The 26,635-nt window shown below is 45.7% G+C and overlaps 1 protein-coding gene and 1 long non-coding RNA gene across 7 annotated transcripts in view; one reads left to right on the forward strand and one right to left on the reverse strand.

The window, feature by feature from the left end:
* Nucleotides 1-1,987: 1,987 nt before the first annotated feature.
* Nucleotides 1,988-8,638, reverse strand: LOC128334180 (uncharacterized). Its single transcript, XR_008311207.1, has 3 exons — nucleotides 8,450-8,638; nucleotides 4,251-4,503; nucleotides 1,988-2,493 (listed from the first exon to the last, which is right to left on the reverse strand). It is a non-coding gene; the product is annotated as an uncharacterized LOC128334180 (long non-coding RNA).
* Nucleotides 8,639-8,684: 46 nt separating this feature from the next.
* Nucleotides 8,685-26,635, forward strand: part of NFAT5 (nuclear factor of activated T cells 5) — a 55,068-nt gene continuing 37,117 nt past the window's right edge. For 3 of the 6 annotated variants that reach the window (XM_053270539.1, XM_053270540.1, XM_053270541.1), the window contains exon 1: nucleotides 25,890-26,015. Coding sequence is in view for 3 of the 6 variants with exons in the window: in XM_053270537.1 (XP_053126512.1) it covers nucleotides 8,890-9,238; nucleotides 25,890-26,015 (475 nt within the window). In the remaining 3 variants the exon portion in view is untranslated. Of the gene's footprint in view, nucleotides 9,239-9,610; nucleotides 9,890-25,889; nucleotides 26,016-26,635 lie in introns of those variants that run through there. The other 3 variants (XM_053270537.1, XM_053270536.1, XM_053270538.1) reach the window with 3 other exon arrangements.

Genomic DNA, 26,635 nt, shown 5'->3' on the forward strand with positions numbered 1-26,635 from the left:
CCTCCGTCCGTCCTCGGGCAAGCAAGCAAGCAAGCTGGAGCTCCCCGGGCGCTTCTGGCACGACTTGGCCGCCCCGCCGGCTGCCATGCGCTCCACGCTGGCCGACGAGGGCGCCCTGTGCCCCGCGCCGCTGCACGCCTGGTCCTGGCGCGCCGTCGGAGGGAGACCCGCCGCCGCCGCCGCCGCCCCAGGTAAGCGGGCAGCAGCAGGACCCAGCCGGAGGTCTGTCCGGCCGCCTGCTCCCTCCGCGAGGCGCTTCCCAGGGGGAGGGCGCGACGCGGGCACCTTCTTCTCCCCCCGCTACACGCCACCCCGCCCGGAGACTGTCCGCGCGCCGCGGGGCTTGCGAGTCCGGGGCTTCAGCGGGGGGGGGGGGGCGGGCGGCTGACCCCCGCCCGCCCCTTGCGTGGCCCTGTAGAGAACTGCCCGCTCGCCCTTCTCTGCGCCCAGTAGCCTGGAAGCCTCGCGCAGGAGCTTCGCCCGCTCAGACCCGACCCGGCTTGGGCTTGGGCGAGGCTCGTTAAGGGATTCCTCTAAAGACCAGCCTTGGGCCGGCGGCTGGGGTGGCCACAGGAAGCGGGAGGATGACATGATCCACCAGATGCCTTGTTCCCCTTAAAACCCAAAGAGTTCCAGCAACATTGTTGGCTTGGATCAACTTCTACTTACACACACACACCCCCACCTGCCCTATCAGACATTCCCTGAGCTTCGGGTTGTGCACTACCCAGGCTAACATGCCAAGTCCCAGTCCAGTCCCTGAGGAGTACCAGAGAGTACTGGGCAAACTGTGTGATGGGGCGGGGGAGTGAGGGGTGCTGCTCTTAGGTTCCGCAGTGGAGATCAACCGTCCCAGTCCCACACCAGTGCAGCATCTCTCCAGCCCAGGGGGTCTTGCTGGTGTCCATCATCTTTGGTTTTAGAGGGTCCCTTTGGGGACAGGGAACCATCTTCTTCCTTTGTCTATGTAAACCACTTTGAATGCTTTGTTGCTGAAAAGCAGTCTCTCTCTATTATTATTATCATTAATTAATTAATAATAATACTAGCTGCCCCCCTCCCCAGCCAAGAAAGAAGCAGCAGCATCTGTAGAGAGAGAGCTTGGCAGCGATGGCGGCCCTGGTTCAGCCCACCCTATTCCTTCCTGAGCGTGATTCTCCCACCCCAAAGAAACCAATGATAACCAGGGGGAGAGAGAGAGTGCTTGCCTTTCCCCATTGGGCTTCTGCAAAACTGGATGTTTCATAGAGTTTCGCTGCTCTGTGGGGATTTTTGAACTTTAAGTCCAGCTATTGTTTAGCATTTGTTTCTTTTAGAGGAGGGGTGATGCTTTCTACAGTGGAGTGACTAACACACATACCAATTGAAGACTGAACATTAATTAGATAATCTTGGTTTGAGTTGCGCGGGGTGGGGGGCAGTGCCCATAGCGACACTTTTTAGAAGAATTGTGTGATGACGACAATTTGGCTAAAACTGGGAGGACATGAAACTTGGAAATTTAAATTAGGGCCCATTTATATTTTAACTCATAATTCAAGCTCCTAACATGAAATGTTAGTGATGCAACTTGGTAAGACTGAGCTGTGAGCAATCTGAGGGCAAACCAACGGTGTTGGGATATGGTGGTGATGACTGACTGGAAGATAGTGTCATGATCTAAGCCTTCAGAATTCAGGGTATCCAGTTGGGCAGTTAAATAAATATTTAGCTCTGCCCACTCTATGGAAGCTATTCTTAAATCACACCCACTGCTCCCTGTGCAACTGATATGGGCTGTGTGGAATGTCAAAATTATTTATTTAATAAGTCCCCTTTGAAACAGAGATTTGTATCATTGCATAGCATGAGGATGAGTGTGATGCAAAAATGATCTCAGGTACTTCTAAATTCTTTATTTGTCAGCTACTTTGGTCATAATCTACTTGGAAAAGCAGCATGCAAATAAACCAATTAATGAATGTGAGAGACCAAGTTAGGACAACTGTTTAGATAAAAAATATTTTCTCTTGATTTATTTTTAATCTAGATTAGATAAAATCTAATAATCTTTTTAAATATTCCATAATAATTGCTACAATATTATGTGGGTAATAATGAAATTATAGTAACTAATAATAAAATTATAGTAACACAATTTTATGCAATAATTTAAGTGCTCTGGTGCTCTATCTTCCATTATCAAAATATGCCCAAGGATATAAAAAGCTGTATTTGGGCTTCCTGAATAATGCATTGCTCCCTTAAAACTTTTGCTCAATTCTCTCCAAAGCTGTTTGAAATAAAGGCAATGCCTTGAAGCTCTTGTGTGTGTTCATGTTCAGCATTTACTTACTGGAGAGTGGGGCACGTGTTTCAGCACCTTTCTTGGACTTTTGGATGATAAATAGGTGCAACTACTAATAATCTGTCTTGGAGTTCTCAACACTTTTCCATATAAAAAGATCAGGTCAGTGTGAATCTTGTCTTCGCCAGACATGGCCATGAATAGCCCTAGAGACAGAAATGTGAGAATTCACACAATATTTATGGAAAAGGAGAGATTCCCTGAGAGCCAGTGTGGCCTGGCAGACAGAATGGTGGGTTTACCTGTTGATGCTCAGGTTAAAAAAACAAGTTAGATAAATAACGCCAGGCTCAAAAACAAGTAATATGTAAGTAGACCACCAGCTCTGTACAGAGAAGGTTCCAGGTTCAGCCCTTGGCAGCATCTCCCAGGCAGGGGTGAGAAAGCGCCCACCAGAAACCCTGGGAGTCAATGTTAATGATACTGGGCTAGACAGACCGAGGGTGTGGCTGCATATGTTCAAGGTGATGCAAGGGTTAGAGTTGGAACAGGGAGACCCAGCCTGGCTACTCCGTGAACTTTCTGTCATTTGGTCACGACTGTTTTTCAGGGAGGGAAGTAATGAAGTGTGTTGATCCCAAAACTGTAATTGCCCAGAATCCTTTGCAATCTTGACAGGATGTTGGGACACAACTCTTGGAGCATGCATAGCTGCACAGAGATATAAAAAGAATGGATGGTGATCAAGGGCAAGAGACCTAAAGGTGGGGGTGTTGGAGGAAAGGATGGAAGCCCAGGTAGAGCAGGGATATGATACCAGACAGGCCCCAAAGACAGGGTAGGGCTTTAAAGGGGCTTGTGCCAGATGCACAAGAAAGGAAACCAAATAAAGGGCTCTAAAGAGAGGGGTCACATGGTCTGAGTGATGGGAGAGGTAGATTATTTTGGCAGTCAAGTTTTGAATAGAAGTGAGGGGGCCAAGGATCTCTGCACATGCCTCATGGCATCCTCATGGTCTTCCAGGATTGTACCTTCCTTGCTCTGTGGGGCCCTTGCTTGCTTGTCCTGTGCAGCCCTACTCTTGGGCAGGCACTTCATCGGGTCAGTGGGGAGGAGATTTGGCCAGAGGATTATTTGCTTCATGCCTTTTGCGTTTTATTCTTCATGCCTTGGAACCAGGAAGTCTCAACCAAGGTATAAGAAGCACCAAACAAGACCTGAAAAGAATGTGGCTGCTGGTGGCAGGGAGCTGGTTGTAAGGTGCACCGGAACGTTTGAAGATCTGCATCAATAAAACACCCTTTGGGGAGAGCTGTAAGAAGAACATTGCTCTAGGACCTAACCTTGAGTGCCCAGATGTTGTTGGACTACAACTCCCATCATACCCAGCCTCTGGCCACTGTGGTTGGGGATGATGGGAGTTGTAGTCCAACAGCTGGGGACTCAAGGTTGGGAATCCCAGCTTGAGGATGCCTAATGGTATGCATAGGAACACAGGAAGCTGCCCTATACTGAGTCAGACCCTTGGTCCATCTAGCTCAATATTGTCAACTGACTGGCAGCAGCTCTCCAAGGTTTCAGGCAGGAGCATGTCCCCACCCTACCAGGAGATGCTGCCCGGGAGCAAACCTGGAGCCTTCTGCACGCAAAGCAGAGGCTGTTCATCTGGGCAATTCGACGACTTCAGCCTGTGGTTTAGTTTGAAGCTACCCACTTCAAGCATCCTGTTGGCACATTGATTTAGCCTCGTCATGTTAAGATAATTAATGTATGGCATTCACGGGCACATGATGAGCTGATGACCCTTGCTCAAATGACTTCAAAATGGGATTTTGACAAATTAATGGAGGAGACAATTTATCGATGACTATAAGTTGTGACAGCTAAATGGAACTTCCATGTTCAAATACAGTATGCCTCTGAATACAGTTGCAGGGAGGAAACAATAGGAGAGGGCTCTTACCTTCATGCCCTGGCTTCCTGGAGGCATCTGAATGGCCACTGTGACTTGACAGTCCTTTGGTCTGATCCTCAAACGCTCTTCTTCTGTTTGTAAGATTGGTGGTTAGAAATGCAGACTGGGCTGGTGGGTGAGGGAGAGGAGTAGCAAGGAGGAAGGAACACTTTGGGCAAATGCAAAGCCTGCATCTTTGCGTGGAATGCTGCTCTTAGGCGCTTCTCGCCAAGGATGGACGCGCAGCTCTTTCTGTCAAGCCCTGAAATATAGAAATATGGTCACTGAGGTGGCAAGCCTTCTTAGATGTAGCCTTCTTCAACCCAGAACCATAGCAGCAGTTCAGTGGCTCAGTGCACAGGCATAGTTTACTTTGGCTTCACAAGACCACCGTTTCCCCCTGTCTAAAGGCGCTGCTAGGAGGGAAACACCACACAGCCAAGTGCCTGTCAAGCTGAGCAACGAGTGCGGAAGCGCGGAGGTGACCTGGGCTCATAGGGGCTGTTGACAGAATCTCATTATTTCCCAACTTCTTTTTCCAAATGGTCATCAGAAAATAATCAGCGACTGCACTCAAGCTTGTGATGATGACCGAGACTCACGTAGGGGAAGCACCTGTTCATACTCCCTGCCCCCTGGCGTGCTTTTCTGCTGGGTTTAGTTTCATGGTTTTCCTGATGCTGTAGAAGAGCATTAATATTGTGGGTGCTTGATTATTAAAAGATTCAGAGCACAGACAATGACATGAATGGTCTTCCAGGGTGGGAGGCTTTGTATTTCAGGTATTCATAGAGTGGAACAACTGGCTTAAGCTGTTTACTGTCCATCTCACTGAGCCCCTGCATGCCACGTATTCTGGATATGCTATTTCTGTAGTAAGGCCGACAAGGGGAGGGCCGAGAGCTCAGCAGAGGAGCCCCTGCTTGGCACGCAAAAGGTCCCGGTTCCATCCCTGGTGGTGGCCTCCTCAGCTAGGGCTGGGAAAGATGCCTTCTTTTGCCTCAAGCCCGAGACACCTGCTGCCAGCCAGAGCAGGCAAGACTCGGGATAAGGCAGCTTCACACATGTGTTTTTCAGGCTGCCTCTATTTTATCTTAAAGATACTTGCTAATAATTATATGAACAGGACTATCATGTGTTTGAAAAAAACATTTACAGTCCCAAACCACGTAGAATAATTTGGGGCCCTTCATGAAAAGAAAAGGTGTTGTCTAACAGCCCAGACCTCCTCCTCCTCACAAGTGTGCTCCACTGAAACTAACCCATAACCATATTAAGGAATCCCATTGCTAAGATTTAAGGGCCCGTAACAGTGGGACTTTCCATGCAGTCTTTATAAGAATGTTGCTAAATATCACAGTTTTTATTGCCAGTCCTGTAACATTTTGTTGCTTCCCTAGAAGCTGCAAATACAAATTAACCTATTTTTGTCTAAGCTTCAGAACAAGTGACCATGGAGGTCAGGGAACGCAATAAAGAAATGCAACCTCGGTGTACCAAAAGGAGGAGGGGGTTGAGAAAAGGCAGTGGAAATGAAAAGCCTCCCAGATAAAGAGAGATGGGGAAGATTGGATTTCTTTCTTTTAGAAAGGATACAAATAAGCCTAAAATGATTAATGGTATAAAAAGAACGGATTAAGACCTATTGTTTTTCTGATCTCCTACGCTGATGGGAACCTTTGCAGAAAATGAATAATGGCAAATAATCCAGAACTGATAAAAAGAAACATTTTTCCCACAGTGCCTAATGGGAATGCAGGAGACGCCTGGTTGTAGGATGTAGCTGAGGCCAAGAATTTGGTGAGGGAGAGCTGGATTCCAGGACCTGTACCTAGTGGCATAGTGGGGAAGTAACCTGCCTAGAAAGCAGGAGGCTGTTGGGTCGAATCCCTGCTGGTGTGTTTTCCAGAATATGGGGAACTCCTATATCAGGCAGCAGCGATATAGGAAGGTGCTGAAAGGCATCATCTCATACTGCGCAGGAGGAGGCAATGGTCAACCCCTCCTGTATGCTACCAGGAAAACCACATGGCTCTGTGGTCGCCAGGAGTCGACACCGACTCGATGGCACAACCAACCAACCAACCAACCAACCCAGAAGACAAGAATATCCACAGCTGGATAAGCTGAAGCTTCCAAATTGTGGATGGTACTTGAAAACCAAGGGCCTGGTTCTCACCACCACACACAGACACATTTCCTGTATTCTTGGGCTAAATAAAAATGCAGGAAGTGAGGAAAAGGAGGTGCCTCTTTCTCATGTGCTGGAAAGATGTGACTCAGCCATGCAGAGTGTGTGGTTTCTCTGGCCCTGTAGACACCCACTGTCTGCGGTTGGGACAAACGAGGGCTGGCATGGCTGAAGTCATAGTTTGTGAGGACCAGAGAAGCTGCAACTTCCTCCCTCCCAATCCCCACCATGTAAACACGCCAGAACAGCACAGGATGAAAGGCAGTTGCCTCATGGGATGGGATTCATACACAACAAGTAACGGGGAGGACACCATTAACACTAAGACCCCATCAGTTTTCCTAGGAAATGAGATGTGTCTGATCAACTATCATAGTCTCACTAGGATGGATTGGACCTGTATACCGATAATTCCTGTATACCAGAGTTAACCCAATTCTGATCACTATTTCACACTCCACAATGATGGGGTGGCGGGGAGGGAATCACACCTGTAATTTCAGCATGCAGGGTTAATGGTTATCCTGCCACCTACTCTGTGGATGACTGTTTACAGCCCCTCCCTTTTGGATCAGCTCCTTGGCATTCTTCTTCCTTCTGCTAGAACCCAGGCTATAAACCAAGCGAATACCAGCTGTAGGGGAGCAACTAGGGAAGGCACGCCTTCTTCTCTTGCCTGTGGGCTCCCCAGAGGCATCTGGTGGGTCACTGTGGGAAACAGGATGCTGGGCTAGAGAGGCTTCCTTGGGCTTGATCCAGATGGGCTCTTCTAAGGTTCTTATGTTCAATGTAGCCAGAGGGACCCAGATTTTAACACACTGAGCTAACTGGAGAAGGGACCATTAATGGAATGGGGGATAAAGCTCTAGGTTCTCCCCCCTCCCAGGATGACTGGCCCCTTCCTTGTTGTCCAGGCAGCTCTCCTCCCTCAGAGGCCTGGGCACTGTAGGTTTTCTTTCACAGTCGGTGGCCTGTGGAGGCTCTTGAGCTGCCCCAGAGCCCCCACCTCTATCTTAAATGCTCTCCTCCCTTCCCCTCCTTCTGACCCAGCCTCCATGTTCCCTTGGAGTATTGCATGTCATGTGCAAGTTTCATCGTTCCGAGCTCCTGAGATCTGGAAGAGGAGAGCCAGCCGGAGCCTCACAACCCTTCCTTCCTCGAAGTGAACAAAGCAGCCATCAGCCCCTCTAGCTCAGTGCTGCTGCCCCTCCTCCAGCATTGGCCTGGGGTCTCCAGGAATGGGCCCCCGTGTCCGGGTGACTCTTGAAAGCAAGCCTAGAGGCCTCAGTGCCTTGACGCTGTTAAAAATTGGGGGTGTGTGTCTCTCTCTCTCTCTCTTCAGGAACGGCTTCAGTCAGAGGTGGCAAAGATCCAGCGAGCTCAAAGGGGAGAATTCGGTTCTCCCCCCGCTATTTTACTTCCACAGCCTCCCAGCGGGCTAAGTAGGGTTGGCAACCTACTAGGCCTGGCCTGGGGCCTCGCAGGCATCGGCACCCATGCCCAGGGGACTCTTGGAAACAAGCCGAAAAGCTGCAATGCCTGGGTGTTGTGGGGAAGTGTGTGTGTGCCTCTGCGGACCGGCTTCCTTGGCAGACGGGGAGGCGATCCCGGGGAGCGGGAGAGGCCTCCTTCCCCAGCGGCACCTGCTCCCCAAGGGGGCGGCTTCGGCTGAGAGCAGCGTGATGGTGGCTCCATCACAGCCCTGGCCCAGCGAAGGGGGGAGGAGCAGCAGTGGTGGTGCCCCCCCCACCAGTGGCCTTCCTCGTGGGCTGGAGCCGGCCGCCTGGTGCCCGCCAGGCCTGTCTGCACCCCGAGGGGGGAGGGCAGCCGGGCCTCTTCCCCTCCCCTCCCGGGCAGAGGGCCCCCCACGCACCTTTTCCAGCTTTTGTCCAATACATTTCTTCTATGCTACTTCTCAGGTAAAGCTTCTCAGAACCACCAACAACTTTTTTTAAAAAAACCGACAGTAACTACACCAAAGAGCAGCACCCCAAAGAGAACCATTCTTTCCTCTTACGAAAAATTCAACGTTTGGCCTGGCTCTTCCCGGCAACTCCCGCCTCTCAGAGGAAGCTCTTCCAGCCACCTCCCTCCGCTGCGATGGCGTACAGCATGCGTAGGCAGCCGTTCTCCCGCCCCCACTTCATTAACGTCAGCAGGAGGCGCATGCGCGGAACGCACACACCGAAGCGCGCGTTAGGTCTCGCTTCACCTCTCCTCGCCTCGCTTACGGTCGGCTAGGCAAAGCCGCACATGCGTGGTGGGACGCTCGCGAAAAAGCAAGGATGTTGGCCGCGGCGATGAAACGCAGGCGCAGAACCTCGTTCTCGTGCGGCCTTCGCAGCCGCCCCCGCCGCCACCTCCCGCTGTTTGCGGAATGGCGCATGCGCTCAACTCCAAGGCTCGAGAGGCGCCGCTAAGCCCCTCCACCATTCGCAAGAGCTAAAGAGCCGGCGCATGCGCCCAAATCGGCTTCGTGGCTCCCCCGTTCCCCGGCCCGCCAGGCGGCGCATGCGCAGTGCCCTCAGAGGGGGGCGGTCCCGCTGGGCGGTAGCAACAGCAGCCACACAGGATTCCTGTCAGGAGCGGCGGCGGCAAGAAGCCCGACCCCCCGCCGGCTCCCCCGCCTCCTCGTCTCCGCCGCTCAGTCCGTCCTTCTGCCTGCCTGAGGCCCCCCTCAGCCGCGCCGCCGCCCGCCCGCCTGCCCGCCCCAGGCCGGGCCGCGGAGCTGCGATGCCCTCGGACTTCATCTCTCTCCTCAGCGCCGACCTCGACCTCGAGTCCCCGAAGTCCCTCTACTCCAAGGGTGAGTGCCGGTCGGGGTCGGGAGGGAGAGAGCGAGGCCGGCCGCGGCGAAGGAAAACGGCCCCTCCGGGCCGCCCCCGCCCCCGCCCTGAGTCCCGACAGGTTTCCTGCCCTGGGCGGGCGGGGGAGAAAGGAGGAGGCCGCGGTGGGGGAGGGGCTCCTGAAGCCCCCTCGCCTCGCCGCCCCCCGAGGGGCGCCCGCTCAGCCGTCCAGCTCCCCCCGGGAAGTCGCCCTCATGGGGTCGGGGCAGGCGAGAAATCGCGCTCTGCACGCGCTCAGAGGCGCGCCGCTTCTCCGGCGCCGGCGACCGCTTTCCTCCCGAGCGCGGGGAGGGGCTTGCGAGCCTCCCCGCCCCCTCAGGCGGTCCATCCGGGGCCTGGGAGCTGGCGCGCCTCCGTTGGGCCCGGGAGGGAGCCCCTTTCCTGGTTGCTGGGGCAACGGCGCTCTGTACGCGGTCAGAGGCCCGCCGCCGCCGCCTCGTGGCGCGAGGAAGTTCGGGAGTGGCGGAGTCCCTCCCTTCCCGGTGGTTAGGAGCCCGTCTTCACCCCCAGGGAGTGGCTGGCACGGTGGGCTAAGCGGAGGGCGCAGGGAGAACCCTGAATGTCGGCCTAAGCTCCTTGAAGGCAGAGCGGGGTCAGATTGGATAAAAGAAGTAAATAAATAAGTACACGGATTTTAAAGAATGCCATTAAAGAATACCGTTTTCGTGGTAGGTGGTGCCTGGGATGCCCTTGACTGATCTTCAGGAGGCTGTGTGCTTAGGCGGGGCGCAGAATCCGAACAAGTATTGAAATGAGGCCAGCTATATTGCATCTTAATAACGTTTTGTTCCATAAATGGCATTCAGTGTTGGGCAGTTACTTTATGCTTAAAAAACAAAACAAAAACCTGCCTTTGCCAACGTTCTCACACTGCATCCTCCTCCTCCCCCAGCCAGTTCAGGCTTTTGGAGAAATAAAAGGCAACATGTATTGTGTATTGCATAGTACTTAAGGAAAGTACTTGTCCTGAGCAACATGTGGTAAAGTGTGCCATCGAGTTGTGTCGACTCCTGGCGACCACAGAGCCTTGTGGTTGTCTTTGGTAGAATACAAGAGGGGTTTACCATTGCCATCTTCTGCGCGCAGTATGAGACGGTGCCTTTTAGTATCTTCCTATATCGCTGCTGTCCAATATAGGTGTTTCCCATAGTATGGGAAACCTACTAGCGGGGATTTGAACTGGCAACCTCATGCTTGCTAATCAAGTCATTTCCTGCTGCAATTAAAAACAAATATTCAGTAGGAGGTCTAACACAGTATGAAAACAAAGAGAGTCTATTAAAATTGAGCACCTATTACTAGATCTTGGGGTTTTTAAAATGTAGAATGATTACAGTTTTCTCAAAACAAGCTCTTGAAAATTTCAGAAACGAGAGGATCAATTCAACTAACACTATCCCCACCCCGCCCAAACGCAGAAACTATTTCCCCAAGTGTGCGCCCAAGGAAAACCTGATTGAGCGAACCAGTAACATAGGACAAACTCTCTAGCAGTCTTGTGAAATACAGAGCTTTAGAATGTCTTTCTTATCACACATAGGTTTGTCATGAGTCAGACCCATGTTTAGTTTACACTATATTTATCCAAATAATTATTGCTTCTGAAGACTTTAATGTCTGAATTGGTCCTAAAGATGAAAAGAAACTCATGTGGTTAAAACATGGAGTCAGGGCAAATGATGGCCTAAAGGTAAAGTTGATTGACGTCAAGTTGATTTCGACTCCTGGCGCCCTCAGAGCCCTGTGGTTGTCTTTGGTAGGAGGGGTTTGCCATTGCCTCCTCCTGCGCAGTATGAGATGATGCCTTTCAGCATCTTCCTATATCGCTGCTGCCCAGTATAGTACTAGCAGGGATTTGAACCGGGAACCTTCTGCTTGTTAGTCAAGCATTTCCCCAATGGCCTACATATATGCATATAGGTTCTGCAGTTATAATGGTTTCTTTTTGAATATTGTGGATGTTCAACATGTGATTTGACTCCCCCTTTTTTCTTCTCCTCTCATGATATGACAGGCTTGTAGTTCTTAAAATGTGCAGGGGGCCATCAGAAAGAATATGGAGAGTTGAGACTGGTGTGAGCTTCTCCCTTCACAGCAGTGTTCTTGCTAACTTTTTTTATCTGTATGTGGAATGAATTTTGTTCTGGGCGGCAGTATCAAGGCAGTGTATGCACATGTATATTCAGAGTGGGACCTTCCTGATTCAACCTGAGCGGGATCTAAAATTAACTGAGTGGACATCAAAAGATCTGTGAGCGCGCACACGTGCACACACCTTAGAGGGAACACTGCTTCCCAGTCTATATAGTTAGAACATAGAAAGCTGCCTTATACTGAGTCAGGCCATTGGTCCATCTAGCTCAGTATTGTCTACTACACAGACTGGCAGCAGCTTCTCCAAGGTTACAGGTAGGAGTCTCTCCCAGCCCTATCTTGAAGTTGCCAGAAGGGAATTTGGAATCTTTTGCATGGAAACATTCAGGTGCTCTTCCCAGCACAGCCCCATCCCCTAAGGAGAATATCTTACAGTACTCACATACGTGGCCTCCCATTCAAATGCAAACCAGGGCAGAACCTTCTTAGCAAAGGGAACAATTCATTCATGTTACCACAAGATGAATAAAATATCAACTTTGAGTGTGAGAAATCAGAAGTTATAATAATCTCTGCTGTTATTTAATGGGGCAACTGTGTGAGTTAACAAATTTACTTTTACATTGAAGGGAAATGAGGCACAACAAGGCTTTGAATGGAGGTTATCCTCCTGGCATACTCAGCACCATAGAATTTCTTCTGCCATCTAGAGCTAGGAACAGGAGCTATGGTTGAACTTCTTCTAATCTTGTAAATTTGAGAGACTCTTAAGGTGAAATGAACTGGTCAGCTTCTTTTTAATCCAGAGATGGCTTTGAAATATCTCATCTGAGTGGACAGGAGTGATTTTGCATGTTGAATAAGGCTGTGGGCATCATGTAGAAGCTTTTCTTTGTAACAACAAACTGAAAGTATTTGATGTTGGGTGGGGAAGACCTCAAAATGTAAAGCACTTAAAAAAACTTTTGTTGCTAAAATATGGAAAATAAGTCTGAGCAAGTTGGAAGTGCTCAGATGTTGTTTCAGGCAAGGCTTCCTTGTGGAAAAACTAGTTTTGGACATGATGGTGGTAAATATTAGTCTGTGCTCCTCTTCTCCCCCCTGTCCCACCTTCCCCCAGGGACACAGAACTCTAAAGTGGTACAATTGCCAGTAAGTTTGTGTGCAGTTACAAATTTGATCAGAGTTGAACTGTTCATTATCAGCCGTTCCAAAGACTGCAATCCTGAATCATGAACTTTCAAGTCTCACTGTAGTAGGCCTATAAGATCACAAATGTTCAGAAAGTTTGGCTGGATTCAGAAACGTACTGTTCTCCAACTGCAAGTGGTTTTGTTTTTACTAGTTTGCCATTATTTTATAATGTGCATCTCGTATCCTGTATCAATGTTACTCTTGTGAGTGGATTAGTAGTGTTTGCTTGCTTTATCTCCATAGGCTTCAGCTATCTGCTTTGGGCATGCCCTTTGAAAGCCACATTTGGTCTCCTTTGTTATGGAATATTCTTTGAAGGTGGCATATTTTCAAGATACTTACTAGCAATTCCTAACCTTTGCTAAAGCTTCTTCTGAATACCCATAGATAAATGTGTTGTTTTTTGTTTGAGACCTGTGATATGGGTTATTATAGACTAGGAACCCTTGGCTGTTGTAACCAAGCAAATAGACTTAATCTTAAAATGTGTTTGCTTTTACAAACTGTTTTGAATGAATGATGGCAGATATTGCCCAAATGGAATGCACTAAGTAAACCTAACTCAAAATATTGGTTGCATGTAAGGTATTTGTCATGCAGTTCTTAAAGATTGTTTAAGTGAATATTTAAAATCATAATGGATTCTTCAAAAGTTTGCAGAGCACGGCCTTCAAGATAAAATAGCCTAAACTTTGTCATTAAAGGTGAATTATCAGCCCTGGAAGCAAATAGTTCAATTACTTGAGAGAGTCTAGAGGGACAGATTTGAAATCTGTTTTTAGGACTGCTTTTTTAGTGTTGATCCACTAAATTGTTTAGAAAGCAGATGGATAAATAATTTTTGTCTATTAATTCCTTGCATTTAAATACTTATATATTACCTGAACCAAACCATTTTTGAGTTAACTTACAATTTAATAAAGAGAAATTATTCTTCATTGCCTAGAAGGAGAGACTATTTTTAATATTCTTTTCATTCTTTGTTGTAGTAACACACCAGAACTAAAGTAGCTGTAGACAAGTTAAAAATTGCCTACACCAATTCATCAACTAAAACTTTAGCTGATTGATATACCCATTAAGGTTTGCAGCTCAAGGTGACTTTCAAAAATAAGACTATATAAAACACTAAGCTACAGCCTTTTTCTTTCTGGAACCTGAATTTTCATTAGGGTGAGGGAAGATTTCTTTGCATCAGCTGCTACAATAGTATCTGTATCTATCTGCACTTACTGTAAATGTAGAATAAACTCAAAACCAAAGAAACTAATATTGAAATATCTAGGAATTCTTCCAGTGCCAGGGGTGGGGTCTGAAAGTTGCAGCAAACTATGAATGTAATTTATATAAAATTATTAGTGTGCTTGACAATACAACTTTGTTTTTTGTAGCAAATCTTTGTACTTATTATAGCCAGAGGGTGCAAGCTTCTGATAAGGGTCAAAGAGAGGTGGCAGTAAGCCAGGAAATGAAATTGCTGTAATTGGAATGTATCCAGCTTGGCTGTAACAGTAGAAAGTTAACCACGTGAGTTGCAGGTATTGTGTTAGATTTTATACTTGTTCATTAGGCAATTTAGATAGAATACAACAAACCCAATTTTTCCTTTGTGTTAAAACTGGTAGTAGCTTAATTTCAGTGTCTGTAGATTAGAATATTTTTAGTTAGGAAAACACTAATGATACATAGGGATCTGAATTAGTCTAGATTATTATTGCAATTACTCATGTAGCCTCAATCCAAATATTCTGCAGAGTCTGTCCAATACTCTGTTGCAATGGTCACATCTTGAAGTCACCTTACAGGCCAAATTAGAAAAGAAGATGGCTGGTGTCTGATCAGGTGAAGTTGTTGGCAAGCTCCCTCATTGCTGCAAATAGCCTAATTTTGCAAACTCAACAGAATCAGAATAATCTGGTCACTGGTCACACTTAAGCTGTTGCAAATACTCTTAACAATTTCAGAGAAGTTGTGACGTGTTCATGCCTTTGAATACACAGCATAGCTCGCAGGGGCTGTGGATGCCTGCAGTGATCATAAAAGCCCAAGTCTGTTGGCTCTTGTATTCAGTAGTTTATAATTTGTAGCTTCCAGGCTGGTGTCTTTAAATGTTCTCTTAATTATAAGAGTGGAAGCCTGAAAGAGAGTGGTGAGAGATGAATGTGGTGACAAGCTGTTAGATCTTCTTGATCTTATTTGGTTTCATAGTTCACTTCACAGTATTTGATGCATTTGTCATATTGACTAACTGGCGTGAGTGCTGTCCCCATATGTTATAAGTTGCTTATGAGATAGGTTGAGGATATTTTCAACAGAAATGTCTAGAGGTCTTACTTTTGCCATTTTGGCAAGATTTAGCTTATTCCTGAAAGATTTCATGCTCTGTGTTAGTTGGATTTCTCTTGCAAAATGTTTTGGGATAGGGAACAGGATAAGGAAATATTTAAGGAAAGTTGAATGGTTTTAGCTTATCAGTGTTGTTTAGCTTGTCTGCATCAACTCTAACCCGAGTAGCGGGGCTGAACTTTCTGCAGTTCCCTAAAGCTCACTAATGTATTAGTATGCAAGCAAGTATAATAATATGCAAGGATCCACAAGTTTAGGCTTTGCTCATTAACTGCTGGCCACTTTTTATGGTCATCACCACTCCCCCTCTGTTCCCTCAGATCCTTTTCTGGCATACATGCAGAAGGCTTAGGAGAGAAGCAAGTCTTCTCTCCTTTGCACTGGAAGATGGAGATGGTTAAGCAACTGTGAGAGCACTTGCCTGCTGCTCAGAAAGGATCCCTGCCATTTCTTATGAGCTCAAAAACATAAGTGGAAAATGGAAATGAGACCTCTTTGTGGAGCTGGGTGTCCTGCTCACGAGAGGGCTTGGGTCACTTGCCACTGGCAAGCGGATTTGTAGATGTCTGATAATGTATTTCACAGACTGTCCTCAGAAATATTTTTGACAGGAAAGACTTTGCCAACTCCCTTGACAAAGGGGCATGAAATGAAACAGTAGTTGCATGGGGGAGGACATCAGTATCGTTGCATTAATTGCTCCAGTTAAAAAAAACAAAAAACACCTAAATCCTGAATAGAATTTTTGCCTAAAAGAAGGTTGTAGTATCTTGGAGAACCAGTAAAGCTGATGTGGTATATGTCAAGACTGCTATGTTTAATATGTGACCTCTTGAGATGAGAACATCCCATGTTGCAGGCCAAATCATGGTGTATACTAAACTTGTTTTGAAATTTAAGACCAGCTCCATCATATCACAACAGTTGATTCTGCTGTGGTGATTTTGGAGACTTGTTCTTGACTGTTATTTATAGCTGAAGAATTTGGACACAATTTTTAAAAAGGGAAAACCCATATTCCTGACTGAACTGTGGGAACTTTAGACAGAATCTTCCTGTTTAGTATTTGTAGGAGTCTGTGGTAATCTTTTTCTACTTCGTTCTATCTGTATTTATGGAGGTGATTCATTTTTTGTTGTACCACAGAAATGAAAGAGTATTAGCTTGATAGTCTGACTATAAAATGGAATGGGAGTGAGAATTACTTCTAGGGGGGACTTTTTCAAAATCACTCGGAAGGCATATAATGGCAAAAGTATGTTTATCTCCAGCCAATGTGACTTTATAGCAAGCTAGGCTTGCCAAAGCTAACCATTTTGACTGAGGAAGAACTAGTATACTTTGGAAATAAGTAGACTTGGATGTTGGCAGGTTTTTGAGTTAGGATTTTATAACCTTAGAAGTTAAATTAATAAAGAACTGCCTTAAATGCATTTAAGTAAGAGTATACAAACTATGCTTCTATGTGGAATGCTCAAGCACTTTCACGCAGTAATTGTTAGCAAATAATAAATAAAAATGTTGTCCAAATATTTGGGCCTGATTTGACGATATGTTTCAACATTTATTTCTCAGATTTGTAGTTCTCCCCATTCCAAAGGGACTAGCAACAACAATCGTTTTTATATATAGTGTTCAAGGTAAATATTATGATCCACACATAGACATGTGCCACCCTATACCAGGACATCAAAAGCCAGCCCAAACTCCTGGCATGGTAGGAAAGCTAAATTCAGTGACATTGATGGACTTGCTAATGTTGGCTGTGTTTACTATCAACTGTAACCTGTTGAAGACTTGAGTAATAGTGAGTACTATTTATAGGCACCTGTGCTGAGGAACACAGATTATGAAATCTGGCAAGGATTTGGGCTCTCTGAGAATCTTGGCCTCTCTGCAGCTCATGGTTGTGAAGGGCAGTCTGGTCCATTGGCATTCCCAGAAGGAAAGGGGGTCCTTGGACTGGGCTGTGGTGGTTGGCTTTGTACTCTCTTCTGGACTCTGGCATAGAAACGGCAACTGGAGATCCCCTGAGAGTTGCTATTTGGCCCTCCAGCTGGCAAGCTGAAAGCAAGGAAAGGATTTGGAGAAGAGCATTTGTGACAATGACCAGAGTTGGGGAGCTGAGTCTTGGCCTGCCAATTCCTTGCTTCTTCGCAAAGTGAATTGCAGGCCAGATCTCCCTGCCTCTTCTGCCTGCCCCTTTTCTATTTATTTTATTGCTATTTTTATTTGCCTGAAAAACGTAAGAGAAACTCATCGGTATGGATCATGACCAAATATACATCAACTAGTTAACCTGTTCAAAATATCCTTTAGTCTGTGATAGGGATGTGCACAAACCTGTTCGGAAGCCCTTTTATGGGCCTCCGAAAAGGTTTGAACCTCGTGGCCGGTTTGAAGTTTGAAAGCCCTGGGGATGGCGCTTTAAGGGCAAGGGGAGGGTGCACTTACCTCTCCCGCCTCCTTTTCTCTGCCAGTGTAATTTCTTTGTAAAAACCTTTGGGGCGGCAGCATCCCTCCCTGCTGCCCCGTTGCCCTCCTCGGCCGGAAGTACTGGGTGTGCGCGTGCACGTCAGACGGGCACACACGCGCCCTGTACTTCCGGCTGAGGAGGGTAACAGGGCAGCAGGGAGGGATGCTGCCGCTGAAGGCTTTTACAAAGAAATTATACTGGCTGGGGGAAAGCGGCGGGAGGGGTAAATGCACCCTCCCCCCACCGCTTCCGAACCTCCCAGCCGCGGTTCTGTGCACATCCTTAATCTGTGAACAGCAGACCAAGCTAGATAGCCACCAGCCTGGAAACACAAGTGGCAGAACCCACAGAATTGCACAATTGGCTGCATGTGTTTTACAGGACTGTGGGCTTCTGCTTCTGTAATGCAGAGCAAACCGAACATTCAAAAGCAGTTTGAGACATCATGGAAGCCAGACCAGACCAGGATAGGGGAGAGTGAGGGAGACTCTCAAATCCTATTAAATGCATGTAAGCTCTTGGCAAGGCCAACACCGAATCTTTGCTTCTTTGATAAAAATCACCCCAAAGATATACCTTGATACAAATATATACATGTTTGCATGCTGGAACAAAATGTACACATTCACCTTTTGTTAAAAATATATACATGTATTCCACTATTTATCAGTAATGTACATATAATTAAAAAAATCATTTCAAACTAATAAACTAGTCACAGCATTGAACGAAAAAGTATATTATCTGGAGGGCCACCTTGTGCTGCTCTTTCATCATGACCGCAAGCTGCTTCCTCCCCCAAAGCCCAAGACTCTGCCAAAATGTCCACTACGCATTTCTTGGGACACCCCCCCCCCCGTGCTTCTCCCAGTTCCCACTATTCGGCAGCCCTCTCTTCCACTTGCAAGCACATTCTTCTTCAAAAGAGTGTTCTTGCTTCTTACAGTGTAGCTTGAGGAACACATGTTTAAATATAAAACTCATACAGCCTGAACAAACGCAACTAGGGAATGAGGAGGCACAGGGAAGCCCCAGTCCCTCCCTACTGATGGAAAACAAGAAAGCCAATGTCGATTTGCTGCCTGCATGGATGCTCTCTGTGCCAACTGCTTTTGTGAGTGGACATTAAACCAAATTGTTTTCAAGCCATTAAGTGCAAGCTGTAAGACACCGATTTCAACAACACTCCATTTTTCTTTCTGTGCTTAAGGCAGGAAGACAACTGCTGACTATAAACACACTATTGTGTGCTTTAGCTTTTTACAGATACCAGAGTGTTTAACCAAGAGTGTCACTGGGAACAAAGCAAAGCAAAACTAACACTGGAGTCTGTGGTAGTGTTCCAGCCAAATACATACCAGGCACGTGAAAAGGCATGTGTGGCAGGAGACCAATTCTGAGCAGCAGAGAAAAGGGCCTCAGTAATAAGTGCTTTCAGTGTCTAAGAGGACTGCCTGTTAACCCTCCCTGTCATATGCTGAACCAGTTCAAGCTCCTCAAATATCCCACACTAAAATTTAATTTCTGCCCTTTGACTGATCCTTGTCATTCTTGTCCAAATCATACATAGTTTTTTTAAACTGGTCTATTCAGCCACGGATATCTAAAACAGCCCCCGCACCACAGCTGTGGCTTTGCCCCCAATGTGTAGAGCAGCCAAGTTTCTCATGCCACTCTTAACCAAGCTGGAATGCAAGTCTTCCTTGCATCATTTCCCTGCTGGGACTCCTGTTTCATTGGTCTCTCTGCTAGAATTATGCCAAGCATGGCACTTGCACATCTGCTTTAATTAATTAATTAATTAACTAACTCCGGCTGTACTATTTTTGCAGAATCCAAAATATGCCAAAGAATTAGGTGAAGAAAGTGAAAGACAAGAAAGTGAAGGAAAATGAAAGTAGTAAAGTGCACCAAGTGAAAATAAAGCATTTCTCCCTTTCAGATCTATCAAAAACAGGTGTCCTCCTAGCAGGATTAAAAGCTACAGTATTATGGAGGCAAGGTATTCACACATTTCATATTCAGTGGTACTGCTTGGTAGTTGGAGGCTTTGGTGTTATCCATTCACAGAACAAAGTCCTGTTTCTCAAAGTTATGGGTATGCTGGATATTGTACTTATTTTAACTCATCTAGTGGTACTAGGTAAAGTGTGCCATCAAGTTGATTTTGACTCCTGGCGCCCACAGAGCCCTGTGGTTTTCTTTGGTACAATACAGGAGGGGTTTACCATTGCCGCCTCCCACAGAGTATGAGATGATGCCTTTCAGCGTCTTCCTATATCACTGCTGCCCGATATAGTACCAGTGGGGATTCGAACAGGCAACCTTCTGCTTGTTAGTCAAGCATTTCCCCACTGTGCCACTTAAGGTGACCTAGTGGTACTACTGTACTACTATTTATATACTGCTTTTCAACAAAAGTTTGCAAAGCTGTTTACATAGAAAAATAAAGTTGCTGTAATTCAGCCGCAACAGTATAATACTGAGATGCTAGATCATACGTAGAACTCTGCCAGTTATTCTTGGCTGTTACAGTCTTTTAGAAGGCTAATGCACTCGAGGCATGCAGCTGGTATGTGTTCCAGTGGAGCTGCCAGTCATACTGAGACCCAAGCCTGAAGTGTTTCTAACCAGGCAAGAATGCTGCCCTATGGCTGATACTGTTGGCAGAATAAAAGTTCCAAAACTATTGCCTCTAGCATTCTTAAGCGAAGATCAGCCACCGATAAGATCTTGCCCATTGAAAATGAAATGCCTAATACACACACAGAAGCCACCTAAATTAGTGGTTATAGCCACACTTTGTAGAAAGAAATTTTTGGTGTTGCACAAATTCCTTCTTTAAAATCTTGGTCTTAAAATTACTTGAAGCCCACTGTTGTTGTGCTGTAGAGTTGATGTTGACTCCTGGCGAGCACAGAGCCCTGTGGTTGTCTTTGGTAGGATACAGGAGGAGTTTACCATTGCCATCTCCTACGCAGTATGAGATGGTGCCTTTCAGCATCTTCCTATATCGCTGCTGCTGATATAGGTGTTTCCCATAGTCTGGGAAACGTACTAGTGGGGATTCGAACCAGCAACCTCTTGCTGCCTAGGCAAGTTAGTGATGTAGTATACAGAGACCTCTTTCCCCAAAGGATCAAATAACAGTATTGTGAGCCACCTAATGGCGCAGTGGGAAATGACTTGCCTAGCAAGCATAAGGTTGCTGGTTCGAATCCCCCGCTGGTATGTTCCCTAGAATATGAAACACCTATATTGGGCAGCAGCGATATAGCAAGATGCTGAAAGGCATCATCTCATATTGTGCAGGAGATGGCAATGGTAAACCCCTCCTGTATTCTACCAAAGCAAAACCACAGGGCTCTGTGGTCGCCAGGAGTTGACACTGACTCGACGGCACACTTTACTTACTTTTACTGCACTGTATATGCCAACTGGGCTCCAGGTGCTTCACTACCTACAAAAAAAGCTCCATTGACTAGGCTGCTTCTCAGGTGAGTTCTAGAGGCTCTTGGGTAGGGAGAAAAGCCTGAAGCTTTTCAGCTTTGATACAAGTTGTTTTTCTTAGTGCACAATATGACTTGACTGTAATGCTTCAGATTTCAACATAATTATTCAGGCCCAGCTGAGCAGTTATGGTTATGTTTTATTCGGTATATAATGCAACCTTGCAAATAGCTTTTAAAGCCGAACCTGCCTGTGCACTACTCTGCTGCTCTTCTTCTGCCCACAGTTGTCCTCCCCAACTGCAGCTGTGCTGTTCTCCCTACTGGCAAGAGCTCTGTCATGTAAGGCCAGACAAACCTGCTACAGCAGTGCCGTGGTTCTTTTTCCAGGCTTCTTATTCCCAGTAGGGCCCAGGCACTTAGTCATTCACCTTACTTGTGCTTGGATTACTTAAATTGGAAGATCTGCTTGGCATACTTGCTTGGTGACTCTTTTCTGCCATTACATGCTGTGTGTAAATATGTCTTTGTGTTAAAAATTTGGCTTCAAGCCTGCTTTCTGCATGCTGCAAAATGTTCATTCAAACGGTAAACTGAAGGGCTGTTATCCAAAATATGTTGTCACTGAGCTTTCTCTTAAGGAGATCAGTTTAGTTTGGGGGGTGGGTTGACTTTCAGTTGACATGGAGAAAAGGACAGATTTAAAATAGAATTTTCCTTCATGGTCCACACATGATGGATTCTGTACCTACACAGGACCAACTCAGGGAATATTTTAGGGTCCTAAGGGGCCGCCTAATGGCACAGCGGGGAAATGCTTGACTAACAAGCAGAAGGTTGCGAGTTAAAATCCTTGCTGGTACTACACTATATTGGGCAACAGCGATATAGGAAGATGCTGAAAGGCATCATCTCATACTGTGCAGGAGGAGGCAATGGTAAACCCCTCCTGTACTGTACCAAAGAAAACTATAGGGCTCTGTGGGCGCCAGGCGTCGAAACCGACTTGACGGCACACTTTACCTTTACCTTAGTGAACCCTAAATGCTTCTTGTCACAGAGAAATGTTTCACCTTGGGTGTGTGCCTTGCGGGAGGTGGGTTAAGGAGAGCATCTTCTTGATACAATGCTGATTGCAGTTCAAAGGCTATGGCTGGCCCTGTATCCCTTCGTATTGTTGTCCCTGTACTGCAGCTGGGAAACTGAGGCTGAGTGGGAGCGGCTTCTCTCAGCCTACCAAGTGAGTTCCTTGTAAAGGAAAGACTCTAAGTGGAGAAGTCCTGATTCACTTCTCTGTCTTGTAGCCACTACACTAGCAAAGCTCTGTAATAACCCACTCTAAATAAATTTTGCATCCAACAAACTGCTGACTGCATGGTAGCACTTCAAACTTTTGTATGCCGTGTGCAGCTCTGGATATGTCCATTTCAGTTATGGTCACTCTGGTAGTTCAATCACCAGTCTGCTTTACAATCCAAATGTGTCTGTGTTCCTTCTGTGGTGGCAACAAACACACAATCTGTTGTACAAGATAGCATTCCATCTTTCTTCTCCAGACATTAGTTACAATAGATGCATCTCTGTTAGGTTGGGTGCAGTTGTCTATTATTATTTATTTAAAATATTTATACCCCGTCCCTCCAATACACTACTGCTCAGGGTGGCTCACAACAATAAAATAGTTACAATATACAATAAAAACAATAAAATTAACCAAATTAAGTGAACAAGTTAAAAATCAGGTTAAACACCACAATCAGTATTACATTGCAGATTAAAAAATTTTAAAGCTAAAAATTGAGAATTATAAAAACTAAGAACTAATCAGATATAACCAGAGAAGGGGCATTAAAAAGCCTCTTTAAAAAGATGTGATTTCAGTTGTTTTTTTAAAAACACTGAGGTGAAGCTCTTCAGGGAGGGCGTTCCAAAGCCGAGGGGCCACAACCGAAAAGGCTCTGTTTCTAGTCGCTGCCAACTAGATCTCTATTAGTGGCAGGGCCATGAGCTGGGCCTGAGACGATGAATGGGGCCCTGGCAGGTTCATATGGGCGAATGCAGTCTGACAGGTACCCCAGCCCCAAGCCGTGTAGAGCTTTAAAGGTAAAGACCAACGCCTTAAAACTAGCCCAGAAGTGGGCTAGGTCTGTCAGCAGCCCTTGGAAGTCTCTGAGAAGATGTTCCTCAAAACTGTTTTGAGTTGTTAGCAGTATGAAAAGCCCTGGCTTCTTTTCTACCACTCCCAGCAGCCTGGACTGTGCAAGCAGCCGTGGACAATATGGTAGTGAAGTGCGACCGCTCTAAACAGGGAAGCACAGACTCTAGGATTCTCTGCAGCTTGGCCATAGACTTCTATTTCTGGTGCATACCCCACAATACTCACCTTACAGCTATTCTACTGGTAGGTGTTGACAACACAGAACTGAACAATCTCAGCTGGTCTTTAGAGATAATCTACACGGGCTCTTTCAGTTTTTGCTCTCTCTCTTCTGTGCTTGAAGCTAGCCACATGTAGATTCTTCCGCCCATCAGACAACACCAAATGTCATTGCTTCTGCAGCTGAGGGAGTGTGGATTGCAGTTTTCTTCCTTTATATCTACTGCCCAGGAGCGTATTCATAAAAACTTGTCTGTTTTTTCCCTTTTGGTTGATACTTCTGGCTCCCTGGTTTTTTTAATAAAGGAATTGACTTGACTTGACTCGGTACTATTAACAACAATTGCTGATTTTGTGTGTGTGGCTGCTGTGGTTTTTATTGAATGTTTTATCATGTTTTTATGATTTTGTGTGTGTTGCAAACTGCCTTGGGGGTTTTGAATGAAAGGTGTTTTAGAAATATAGTTTTAAAAAAGCTTCTTCATGTAGTTCAGCTGAGAATTATGTCTTCCTAGAGACAAAGGGAACCATTGTGAAACAAATGGATTTCTGTTTGACTCTCAGGTGTCAAGGACTAAGCAAAATCATTTACTTTAAAATACACTCAATAGGAAATAAGTCCAGTTGAACTCACTCACTTACTTACTTATGAGTAAGCAGGCTTATAATTGCTCTTCGGGTACTCAGAACATGCTGGAAGTGAGGGCTGGTGCTTACTGGGTAGAAACTGTTTCCATTCTGTTTGGTTGTAGTCCTAAATACTCCTAAATCTAGAAAGTTTGATTCAAGGATTTGGGTAGCCTTTGAGCAAAATGCCCTCAGGGGGACCCCTTTAACATGGAAGAAGAGGCAGAGTACGAACCCAGGATTCTCTTTTCCTTCTTTGTGCCATCATGGATGCTGTATTTAAACGGAGAATAATGGCACTGATGGAGCAGTGCTTCTTTTGATCTTGGGGCTCTGGCAGATTCTTCACCTTCTCACCCTTTGGAGCTGGCCCTGATTTGAGAAAGGTGAACGTTGTAGTGATCGGGTCATTGGAGGGCGTAAAATAATTTCATAGGATCACCCAGGCAAGCTCAGTGGATGCTTTTGGTGATACAGCATGACATTTTCTGGATCTTGGCATCAGTGATGATTGCTGGTCTAATAAAACACCCACAGTAATAAATGCAGTTCCTGACCTTATTATTTATTTGATTTCTATACCGCCTTCCAAAAATGGCTCAGGGTGGTTTACACAGAGAAAAAATAAATAATATGGATCCTTGTCCCCAAAGGCTCACAATCTAAAAGAAACATAAGATAGACACCAGCAACAGTTACTGAAAGTACTGTGCTGGGGATGATATGTCAGAGATCTTCCCTTGGTTCATTCTTTTACATTAGAGACCATCTTTAATTCAGTGATGCTGCTATGAGGTCAAGTATTAAGTTTGAGAGCAGTATAAGCTTTAACAAGTTTGTGTTACATTTAATTTCATCTTGAAACAATTTTTAAACCATTGCCTATAGTTGACATGTAAATACAAATTTTAAATCCAATTGAAATCAAAGATAGTTTTAATTTTAAAAATGCTTTTTTTGTCTACCTTACCATGTTTCAACTAGCTTTTCCAGGTAGATTAAAATGGATTTGTTTTGTTGGCATTTTGTTTTATTGCAAGACACAATTGTAAATCCTTTTAGGATTGGTGCAGATGCAACAGTTAACCATGGTTTAGGAAGTGGCAGCACAGTATTCCATGCCCTCACAGTATTAAAAATAATGTATCTGCAAATGGGTCTTGGAGACCCATTCTTTATCTGCAGCATGAAATATAGGCAATTTTTTCCTATCTGCGGTTCCTGAGTGGCCAGAAATGACTTCTGATGTCATTTCCTGCTTCCATTTTGAAGTAAAGAGCCATTTTGTGGGCTTTTTTGGTTGGGGGAAAACCCAACCCAATTTTTAAATTTAAGAGGATTTGTGGGGCATTCCTGGAGATCAGGAGAACAAGGTGCTATGCTTTTCTACCCTAATGTCTGCTTCCTTCCTGCTTTTTTTGGACATTTTTTAAAGAGTAAGAAACCTAACCGATGGATTCCCATTGGGGTCAGTGTTCCCCTAAGGCATGCGCATGTGTGTGCGCTCACAAGTTCTTTGATGTCTGCTCAGTAAATTTTAGATCCCACTCAGGCTGAATCGGGAAGGCTCCACTCTGAATGCATATGCGCGCACACTACCTTGATACTGCTGCCCAGAACAAAATTCATTCCACACACAGATGGAAAAAAGTTAGAGAGAACACTGATTGGGGTTAGGTTTCTTTATTCGCAGTTTCCATATTCACGCTAATTGGCTGGAAAAGAAACCCCTGCGAGTAAAGAGGGCCTCCTGTACTAAGACTCTGAAGAGTCTCACTCCTGAAGTTTTGTGCCAGACTCCTCAATGCCTCTGACCTCTTATTTGTAATGTAGAAGAGTACAATTTTTTTTTAAATTTTTTGGTTTTTACAAGCTTGAGGAATACTGACAGCACCTGTCTTCTGTCAGCCTGATTCTGTTTCTTTCAGAGACTGGAGATCTCCAGCATTCCTGACATGGTGTGCTATATTGCTGGCATAATAGGGCGGCACTTCTTAAATTTAGAGTTCCTGTCTTAAGCATCTGTCTCTGTTTTCTTTTCTCTTTAGAATCTGTCTATGACCTTCTCCCAAAGGAGTTGCAGTTACCACCTTCCAGAGAGCTCTCAGTAGCATCCATGAGTCAAACAAGTGGTGGTGAGGCAGGTTCGCCCCCTCCGGGTGTAGTTGCTGCTGGTAAGTACTTCCCGTGGATCAAATTAAGTTCTTAATGTGTCTCAATATTATGACCAACATGAGCAGTGCTGAAAAAGTTTGTAGTCTTGGAAACACAATTTTGAGTTAGAGAGACTAGAGGTCAGTGATATTTCCTTCCGCACGTCACCTTATGCCCCACTGGTGATTCTCAGTTCCTTATATGTACTCTTTTTGGATGTGGAAGCTGCCCATCAAGAACTGAGTTGAATATGCCAGAAGTGGCTGGTTAGTGAGCTAGGGCAGAAAACAGAATTTTCAGTGGTGCTTTAGGGCTCACGGTTTCTGTTATGCTGTGTGAAGGCAAATTGTAGTCCTCCACCCCTACCCCAGCATGGCTTGATGAAGTTGGTATTTGGAGCTGAGCCACATTATTCACTGATTGGTCCCTTAATCACTGCCACCTGCTTTTTAAAATTAGGTGTGTGTTGAATTGAAACAAATTAACCCCAATCCCAAGTCAGTGAGGTTGTCTTTGAGACTTCTTGATGAGATCTATTCATATTATAGGCTTTCATAAATGTTTCTTTTGGTCCTTTAAAAAAATTGGGGGTGGGAAGAGAAGAGAGGGCAGCTTCTGATACTAAGGGACAAACCTGAGT

Source organism: Hemicordylus capensis, chromosome 9 (genome assembly GCF_027244095.1).
Source record: "Hemicordylus capensis ecotype Gifberg chromosome 9, rHemCap1.1.pri, whole genome shotgun sequence".
NCBI lineage: Eukaryota > Metazoa > Chordata > Lepidosauria > Squamata > Cordylidae > Hemicordylus > Hemicordylus capensis.